Source organism: Pundamilia nyererei, unplaced genomic scaffold (genome assembly GCF_000239375.1).
Source record: "Pundamilia nyererei isolate P.nyererei 1_Seehausen unplaced genomic scaffold, PunNye1.0 scaffold00077, whole genome shotgun sequence".
Taxonomy (NCBI): Eukaryota; Metazoa; Chordata; class Actinopteri; order Cichliformes; family Cichlidae; genus Pundamilia; species Pundamilia nyererei.
In genome coordinates this window covers 2,864,663-2,875,146 of record NW_005187478.1, presented here as the reverse complement: position 1 = coordinate 2,875,146, position 10,484 = coordinate 2,864,663, and the positions used below count along the sequence as shown (strand labels likewise).

General features: G+C 39.2%; 1 protein-coding gene across 1 annotated transcript in view; it reads left to right on the top strand.

Moving 5' to 3' along the window:
- olfml2bb (olfactomedin-like 2Bb) overlaps positions 1-9,387 on the top strand; it is a 10,525-nt gene extending 1,138 nt beyond the window's left edge. The window contains exons 2-9 of the mRNA XM_005737584.2: positions 332-604; positions 722-829; positions 2,486-2,647; positions 2,798-3,017; positions 3,153-3,569; positions 3,920-4,096; positions 5,903-6,099; positions 8,304-9,387. Coding sequence (XP_005737641.1) covers positions 332-604; positions 722-829; positions 2,486-2,647; positions 2,798-3,017; positions 3,153-3,569; positions 3,920-4,096; positions 5,903-6,099; positions 8,304-8,699 — 1,950 coding nt within the window. The 3' untranslated portion in view covers positions 8,700-9,387. The remainder of the gene's footprint in view (positions 1-331; positions 605-721; positions 830-2,485; positions 2,648-2,797; positions 3,018-3,152; positions 3,570-3,919; positions 4,097-5,902; positions 6,100-8,303) is intronic.
- The last annotated feature ends 1,097 nt before the right edge of the window (positions 9,388-10,484 follow it).

The window sequence follows — 10,484 nt, the reverse complement described above, 5'->3', positions numbered from 1 at the left end:
GTGTACACTATGGTAAAAGTTTGCATCCCCCTGGTGGTTGGTTATGTAATATCCTCAAACTGTAAGTGGTCCAAACCAAAGAGGGCCTGTTTGTAAATGCCTATAGCTGTCTTCATTCCACACAGCTCACCACTGTTGCAGCTGCATATCGTCAGACATTTCAACTCTTTTTCTGATTTTAGTTCCTGCACATCTGCTAAATAAATTATAATATAAGTATAGTATAATATACTATCAATTTTACATTCACTATTTATTCAGGTTTCCTGCTATCTGGCCTATATTGTGGAAAAAATATACTGAGAAAGACAACTTTCTGTCTCTGTTTCAGTTGCTGGGAGATTATGACAAAGTAAAAACAGTGTCTTCAGGGTCCGACTGTGTGTGTCGCTGTGTTGTTCGACCAATCAAGCGATCCGACTGCAGCCATGTCCATGAAAGTGACCTAAAATCACCATCTCAGGATTTTTACACTGTAGAGACAATTACCAAAGGAACAGACTGCAAGAAGTGTGTGTGCATGGCTCCACCTTCCGCTGTCAATCCCTGCGAGGGAGAGTACAGGTTTAAAAAACTACAGGAAGCGAGCAAAGATGACATCAAGGTAGAAACATATACATGTGTTCTGGTTACTGATGATACACTGTTAAGTTAGTTTTGAGCAGGAAGATGTTTAACTAATAATAATAATAAAAAAAAACAATTTCTTGATTTTGTTTAGCTGGCAACTATCATTGACTTGTTGGAAGTCTCTCTGTATGGAATGGACTTGTTAAAGCTCCATTCTGTTACCACCAAGCTACTGACCAGGGTGGACAACATAGAGAAGGTGAGTACATGTTGTCCAAAAAACACCTATTAAAAATCAAAACTGATAGTTTGTATACAGTACATACTCTAATGTAGAGCATGTATATATTTTTTAATGCAGAAGCTTTGCAAAGGTAGACAGACCTGCTAACACAAACAAATGGTAAAACTAAACACTTTGGCTTCTTCATATCCTCTGTCAGCTTGCTCTTTGACTGTGCTTGGATGTTAAACTGTGCCATATCATATACTTTAGGGCAATACTAGTATACCAGTTATGTGCTCTAAACTCTTGACATTGTTGTAGCAACGATATAGCACGGTCAAGCATTTACATTCCAAAGTGCCCGCAAAAATGAGACAAGCCCGGACGTGACTGCCTTTCTAAAGGTGGAAGCAACAAACCCTACTTAAGGCAAAAACACATCACCAATGTGCGACCAAAAAATAAAACAAATGACTCCACCAAGCATTGGTGGAGCACTTGCACTTAACTGCTCTCAATATAACAGGAAAAGCAAACAGTGGATGAAAATTACTCACAGTTTACATGGTGGTAAAACGAGGGCCTTAAATAGCAGTTCAAAAGGCTCAACCTAAGATGCAACTTCCCTTTACTTAAAATTTCCAAGGAAAACACTTTGGCTACTTTTGTGTTTACATTTGACTGTGTCACTACTATTGTACTATAATGCTGCAAGTAGTTCACTGGAAAAGAAGGATGGCAAATGCCCATCACTCACTTACACTTGTAAAGTTTGTTATCTGTGAGCCACAAAAATCAACAAAATGTATTCATTTTTTTTAAAAATATCAGAAATATGATTGTTGGACATTTCCTTGAAATATGATACCCCTACATGGATGGCTGTACTGCAATACTGGAATAGCTTATTTTTACAATTAATTGAAAAAAAAATATAGTTGGTATTGTCTTTAAGCCATAGAAGTTTTACTCTTAAAGAAATATTTCTGTGATTTTGTTTAGGGTCAGAGGCAGGGTACACAGGACTGAACCAGAGAGACAGATAACCATTCATACTCACACTCCCTCCACTTTTAAGATTAGGCTTAAAATTTTCCTTTTTGATATGCATATAGTTAGTGCTGGATTAGGTGACCCTGAATCCTCCTTTAGTTATGCTGCAATAGGTGTAGGCTGCTGGTGGATTTCCATGATGCATTAAGTATTTCTTCTTCAGTCACCTTTCTCACTCACTATGTTTTAATAGACCTCTCCGCACTGAATCATACCTGTTATTAATCTCTGGCTCTCTTCCACAGCATGCTTTTTATCCTGTCTTACTTTTCTCTCCCCAACCAGTGGCAGCAGATGGCCCCGCCCCTCCCTGAGCCTGGTTCTGCCGGAGGTTTCTTCCTGTTAAAAGGGAGTTTTTCCTTCCCACTGTCGCTAAAGTGCTTGCTCATATGGAGTCATATGATTGTTGGGTTTTTCTCTGTATCTATTATTGTAGGGTCTACCTTACAATAATAGATTGTAAGATAGTCGTCTTGACGCGACTGTTGTGATTTGGCGCTGTATAAATAAAATTGAATTGAATATCCAGACTTCTAAAAATATATATTTGTATATTCACAGAGTCCAGACTAAGTGCAAAGTGATGTCATCTGAAATAGTTGGTTGACCCTGCATGTGTCTTTTTCTGAACTCAAGGCATTCACACAAAATTTGACTGAAAGAATGAGAGAGAAAGAACGTGTAAAGGAAAGAGCGAGGGAAAAGGATAAAGAAAAAAAGATCCAGCTGAAAAAAAAGAAACTGAATGATGAGCGCTCAAGAGTTAAAAGTGGAGCAGCTCCCTACGCCCACAAGCAGGTAAAAACCTTGTGAAAAATCTGTGTCTTAACAGATCACAAGCCAAGACAAACTCTTGTCTGATTTTATGCTGTGCACTCTTCTAGAAGATTGCTATCGTGCATAGATAGTCCCTCTTCATTATAAATGAGACAGAATTTTCTCTTACAGAAGAATTATGACAGCCAGCTGAAGACAAACCACCAGCAAGATGGTGTGGAGGAACAGAACCCAATCAGGAATCAGACAGAAACACGAAAGCCGATCAAAGAGAAGACAGAGCCAAAGCAGCAAATGAAAGACAAAAACACTGTTGTCATCAGGGGTGTGACCTTTTACAAGGCAGAGGAAGAGAGCTACAAGGAGGATAAGAAAGGCAAAGCACAGAACAGTAAGTCTATTGCATTGATCTGTAAAATCAATGCTTTCAAGTTATGTGCTAAAGGCTTTTTTAATTTAATCAAAGGTAAAATTTATTTTAAAAATTACAGAGAAAGGCCCTTTCTTCTTTTATCTTGTCTTGTAGCTTCTGTAACCACAAAATCATCAGTGGATTTGCAGGTGTCTGAGCAGCTGCCACCTAACAGGCCTTCAAAAACTACCATAAAGCCAGACCCCAAAGACATACCTTTGACCAGTTCTTCACCATCCCATCCACCAACAGCTCCCCCATCTACCAGCCAACAAACCATAACTGCAACCCAACCAGTTCGCTCCTCCACAACAACTCCAAAGCCAACGGCAACTACCCAAAAATCCTTAACTACCAGAACTGCTATTCACCCCACTGCGCCTGTCAGCCAGTATACCACTTCACCCTCAGACACCAATATCACTCCACCTATTGGTGCAGCTCCCACCTCAGCGCCTCATTCAAGAACCAAAAGCCGCCTCAGCTGGACAGAGAGCCCCGCTGACCAACCAATGGTTACCAAAAAGCCAGGTAGAGTAAGACTAATGAACCTATTCATTTCCATATGAAGCTAATAATGTTGATTATTTCATAAAAATGAAATGGTAACCTCCAGGGCTCCAGTGGCCACTTGAGGGAGATCTCACAAAATCCTGTGTTAAAATGCCTTCAGTTTCAGCTTCCCAGCCTGATAAAAAATGTGGTCTTGGTCTCTATCAACAGTTTCCCTTTTCAACATAACTGTTTAGTCTTATAGATATTAGACAGACAAAATAATTACTAGAAAGATGTAATTATAGCATTTTGGCTGATCGGCATATTGTAATACCTCATCTGGTAGTAGGTGTATCCTTGCTGACACCTAATGTGTATTTTTACAGGAGTGTGTAAGGACACAGTAGCCAGCATCTCTGAACCGGTCCAGAAAAATACTTATGGCCTTAGTGATGGAGCCTGGATGAGAGATGCTCGTGGTCATGGGAACGTCATCTACCTCACTAGTGGTCACTATGGCAACAACCTACTGGAGTTCCGAGACATGGACACCTTCAAATTAGGTACAGAGGTTTGTGTTTGTGAAAAAAATTATCTTCTAATCTCAAACAGTGTCAGGTACCCTAATTAATCTCATAAAAGTTCTATGTTCAATGTTTTAGCAATCAGAACAGATTCCACTGGCAAATGCATTTCATATTTGAACGACAGAACAAACAGTGACATGAAGATCCGTAAAAGTAAAAAACCAGAAAAACAGGAAACAATATTTCACACACAATGGATGTGTTAGAAAAAGATTCATGGATTAGAATCAGGTCCTTCAAGCTATTATGTGAAGCCTTCCTCATAAGTAGATGGCTTTTACCCTTTATATACTACTTTTTGTGGCTCAAGAGTTGGGAGTTTGCCTTGTAATCGGAAGGTTGCCGGTTCGAGCCCCGGCTTGGACAGTCTCGGTCATTGTGTCCTTGGGCAAGACACTTCACCCGTTGCCTACTGGTGGTGGTCAGAGGGCCCGGTGGCGCCAGTGTCCGGCAGCCTCGCCTCTGTCAGTGCGCCCCAGGGTGGCTGTGGCTACAATGTAGCTTGCCATCACCAGTGTGTGAATGGGTGGATGACTGGATATGTAAAGCGCTTTGGGGTCCTTAGGGACTAGTAAAGCGCTATATAAATACAGGCCATTTACAGGCCATTTCAAGCTGAACATGAGTATGGTAAAATGCTATACACTTGTGAAATTCATTTTAGCACCTGTGTTTCAATATTACCAGGTCTAGAAGTTAAAGTTTAGATACTTAACAATCAAATGATCTTTATATTTAATCCTCTAAATCTTGGTTGCCAATTTCATTTTAAATGAGGTTTCATAAAGTACGTAAAAATAGTTTAAATTAATGGTTATTTGTGTAGTGCCAGTAGATAACAACAGTTGTTCCAAGTGTTTCATATTGTAAGGAAAGGCCCATGTAACACTATTAGAGAGAACCCTGATGAGCATACGGCTCATTATGAGCTAGTATTTGGTGATGGTGGGAAGGAAGAACACCATTTTAACAAGAAGGGGCCTCCAGCAGAACCAGGCTCAGGAAAGGGCATTCATCTACCATAGCTGTCCCTTTGCAGTGATGTAAAACTGCCTTCGCCTTTGCATCTGGATGAAAAGTTAGCCTGAACATCATTTTGATGCACGAGCATGTAATATTTGTCTTCTCCTGGATATTGCAGGGATTTTTTGCCTTAGAAAATAAGGCTTCTCAATTTGGGGAAATTTTACAATGACAATTACTTAGCTCAATATCCTAATGACGATTACTTAATCACAAGGCTTTGACAAAAATCATATTTGTTGTTCTTCATTGGATGCTTGAAACCAAGATGTTTCTAAAAAGCTGAAATAGTTTAAAAAAATTTCTTGACAAAGACAAAGATCATCCACAGCCTGGAAACAAGTTGTTGTTTTTTTAAAGGGTGTGGAGGCGGGTCTTTTAATTATAAGACAGTACAAATGAGAGGATAATTGTGAAACCAAATATGAAATATAAAATACAGTCTGATTTATTGCATAACATTATAAACACAAATAATCTAGTCTCAACATTAGTGTTATTAGAAAACAAAATAAATTTTTAACCATTTGAAATACTGTTATTAATTAAGGTAAAAATCGTTGCAATGTTTATTAACCCAATTTCCCTCGGGATGAATAAAGTATGATCAATCAATCAATCAATCAATCAATCAATCAATCAATCAATCAATCAATCAATCAGTTGCAGTAAAATATTTTCTCTACATGATGGACATATCTTAGTTTGATGATCATTAAGGTTGTGCATATCTATTTTCTGTGTGTCCTTCCTGTTCAGGTCAGACAAGTAATTCATACAAGCTACCTTACAGTTTCACTGGAACAGGCCATGTTGTGTTTAATGGAGCTTTCTACTATAATCGAGCCTTCAGCAGGGACGTTATCAGATATGACCTGAGGCACAGATATGTGGCTGCGTGGACCACACTGCACGATGCTTTACTGGAGGAGCAAATTCACAAGACACAGACTGAAGTAAGACTCATTACTTTCATTTTTAAATAACGGCCCAAGAAGTACTCCATAATGATTTAAACAAGAACATTTAGAAGCATCATTAAAATTATGTGTGGGAACATTATAAATTACTAAACTGATCACTTTTGTGGTTTGTTTCTGTCAAGAGATGTATTCTAAGACACTTCTTCAGCTGAGAATCAGAGAGGAGAAACACACAGTTTTACTTGCAGCAAGGGCAGTCACAGAGCACCCGCACGGGAGTGAGGGCTCAGGCACTCGCGCTCTGCCACTGCCCTGGTCTTTATTTATATACATCAGTGGGTGTATGTTCCTTACATTGGAATGTGGATGTGTATACGTTGGAATGTGGATGTTTATATGTGTGTGTGCGATTTTAGTGTGAAAATGACCATTAACAACAAGTCTCTGTTTTGTATAGTGTATCTGTTTCCAAAACAACAATGTCCAATAAGGTTAATTAGGATATTTTATTGATACACCAAATTAAAACAAGAAAGGACAAAAATGAGACATCCAAAATTATTAGCCCCATGGCCATTAATAGTCATATACTGTACCCTTTCTGAGCCACAACTGACAACAATTTCTTAGAGTAGGTCATTACTAGGTTTGCACAGGTCTTCTGAGGGATTTTGGCCCATTCCTCCATTGCAAATTGTTCTAGCTCATCCAAATTGAATGGTTTCCAAGCATGGACATTCACTTGGAGCACTTGCCACAGATTCTCAATAGGATTGAGGTCTGTGCTCTGTGCGGGCCACTCCAGGATCTTGGTTTTGGTATCTTTGAGGAACTGTTGGACTAATGTTGATGTATGCTTTGGGTCATTGCCTTGTTGGAAGACCCAGCGACAACCTGAGCCTAGACTATGAGCGGATTTCTGCATTTTCTCTTTCAAAATGTCAGCATAATTTATTTTTTCATGATGCCATGCAACCAAACAAGGTTCCCTGTGCCTGAAAACAGCCTCACAGCAGGATGTTCCCAACTGTGTTCCTGGGGTTGAAGGCCTGTGCCTTTCTTTGCCAAACATAAGCAACAACTATGTGCTGAAACAGTTCCAGTTTAGTCTAATCAGATCAAAGCACTTCCAAAACTGATCTTTACCTTACAAATGTTCATTGGCAAACCTCAGTCGGGCTGTGATGTGCAGCTCTTTGAGTAAAGGTGTTCTTCTGGGATGATGCCCCTGAAGTTCACCATGATAAATAGCCGTCACAACTGTGTTCCTTGAAACATCAACTCCAGAAGAGGCCAGGTCAGTAACAATCGTCTTGGCAGGTGTCCGCGGTTCCTTGCTGACATCTGTGTCTACTTTCGTCTCCAGGATTCTTGAAATCTTGAACTTACGGCCACGGCCAGGTTTGTTTCTTACAGAATTCGTCTCCTTGGACTTGGCAATGATGCAACATACAGCAGTTCTAGACACTGTGAATTGCTTGGAAATGGCATGTAGCCCCTTATCATGAGCCTCTACTATCTTTTTTTCCGAGCTCCAGAATTATTTCCTTTATCTTTGGCATGGCCAGTAACAGTAGTTCCTCTCATGTGTTCAAATGCCCTGTTCCTTGAACCCTTTTTATGCCAATTGAATGTTGTTAGGAAGCCAGTTGACTGCACAGATGTGGTTTCAAAGCTGACTGGTTAATTACTCTAGGTGTTTTGAAAGCAAACATTCACATAGGGCTAATATTTTTGACCTCCCCATTTTTTATTATATTTGATATGAAGCAAACCTAAAAAGGTATTTTATATTACAAAATGTACCGAAAGCTACTAAATCGCACTGGTGAATGTTTGAATGTATCAAGTTTCATCAATGCTGCAAACGTTGGGCAAAAGTTTAGCAAAATGTTCCAAAATTCCTGAGGGGCTAATAATTTTGGCCTCAACTGTAGTTAGAAAGAAAAGTCAGCCAGTCAGGCTCTCTTTAAACTCTTTAAAATCTCTTTAAAGATTCTCTAAATCTGTTTTTGATCTCCACCAGCAAGGACTACCTTAATCTACCTTAATCTGCTGTCTGGAGAGCTAAGAACAGTATGTAAACAGCTGCCTGCTGCAGATGAATAACTGCAGTGGGAAGGAATAGATCAGTAAAATTCTAGGTTCTAAAACCAAAACAACAACCTGAAAGATTGCAGTCTAAAATTATTTTAAGATGCAAAAGTCATACAAACTTGAGCTTGTGTATTTTGCAGGTTGAGTTTGCGGTAGATGAGTCCGGCCTGTGGCTGCTTTACCCTGCTTTGGACACAGAGGGCTTCCACCAGGAAGTTATCCTGCTAATCCACCTCCACCCTCGAGACCTTCAGCCAATACAGACCTTTCGCACAGGTCTCAGAAGAGGTCGTTACGGTAACAGCTTCTTGGTATGTGGTGTGCTTTATGCAGTGGATAGTATGGAGCGTCGCTATGCAAACGTGACCTACGCATTTGACACTCACACGCTTACGCACACAGTGCCAAGCCTGGCGTTCACAAACATGCATGCACATAACTCCCAGCTGGCTTATTGTCCACTGGACAAGAAACTGTACTCATGGGATAATGGTCATCAGATGATGTATGATGTCATTTTTGCTTATTTAGAATAATGGGCAGATGGTTAGATGAAAATTTGGCAATTTAGTTTGTCCAGTGAGTCAAAACAAAGCCAAGGATGGAAGAAATACGAAAAACTGAACAGATATTTCGTCTGTGTTTTGTTTCGAAAAGACTGTGGATAAATTAAACACTGTGTGGTCACTGGGTTGCTGCTCTGATGTGCACGCACTTAAGTCAGTAACTGTCGGACACAGCACTTGCAGACAAGAAAAGTAGAATTGTATTGTATCTTGGGTGACATGAAGAAGAAGATACTTTTTCCTGGCAGCAGTGTTTCAAACAATCCATACTAGTTCAATTGTTTTCTTATTTCACTGTCATGAACTGTAACATTTAACATACTAATTAGGGCTTGTAGATTCTGAGATGTAGCTCTTTGGTTGCAATTTCTCTGAGCACTGTATGATCTGACCTTAGGGGGAATTGCTGGGATGTTAACTCCTGGGACAATTGGCAAATGTCTTGAATATTTTCCACATCAATAATCTTTCTCACCGTAGAGTGACTTCATTTTGTTTGGAAATGGTCTTATAACCTTTTCCGGGCAAAATGATTTATCAGAAGCAACAATTGTTTTGGTTATAGTGGATGTGGAAACAGTAAGGGACTGTAAGTTGGGCAGAGGTTTATATTTACTCATAATGACCATGAATGTTATGGTAATTTGGGGCTTTTCAAGATGTCTTTGAACTGCTCTTTTTACAGAGTGGAATGATTGTACAACATACATCTTTAATGACTTAAAAGAGACAAAAAACAAGAAATAGGTCAACAAGTTTAAATTTATTTTGAACTTTCTTTAATCTACACAGAGTCAAAATTACACAAATCAGCCTCAAATACAGCAAATACAGTTTTTCAAATTCTTTGCTTAATAAAAGCAGATTTGCATATGATATGCCCCATGTAACCAGTATAACCAGTGGGGGTTTTTTTTCAGATTTTGTATTGAAGTAATTGCCTGTTACTTTCTTTGTGATAAAATTTTTTATTGTTTGTCCTTTTAATGTATTTCCCATTGTTGATAGAAGTGGTAAAATAATTTTCAACTTGTCTGGGTATTTTTTTTTTTACAACCAAAATAGGACAAGGGCAAGAATTTTGACTGCTTAACTAGGAGTTTGTACATTTATAATAAAACGATTCAAACGTTTTTCAGTGTCATTGACTTTTCTCCTTCTCTGTGTGCCTCTGTATCCTGTTGTGGGCATTATTTGTGAGGTATGATTAAATTTTCCTGGAAGCAGCAGAGCCACTGGAAGGAACACAGGATGGAAAATAAACCCTGGACCAGATGCTTTTGAACTTCAAACTGGAAATGCTCGGGACACACATCAGACCTGCTACATGTTAGAGAAACACACATGGGTACAAACAGGGTGATGCACTGCTCACTGCCGCTGTTTCAGCCAGCTCTTTATCTCTGCTCTACAGTCTTACCAGCTGAAAAAACGTATGTGTATGCACAGCAAAGTTGTAACAAGAAAGAAATGAAATTTAGAAAAAAAAATTGTTTGAAAAACGTTAAAGATAAGTGAATGACATTAAGTCCAAGCTGATTTCAAATGCATAAATTCTGAGCAGGAATATTCCACTAAAACTCAGTGGAACATCAGTGGAGATTACATCAAAAGTTATATAACCATCATGTTGATGTGGTGGTGGAGTGTGTGTGGTAAGTGACCACTGAGCAGGATGCAGAAGAAAGACGCCCATACACTACAGACTTGCCAAACTGAGTGAATGCGTTAGTGTGTGTGTGTTCTGTACCACTT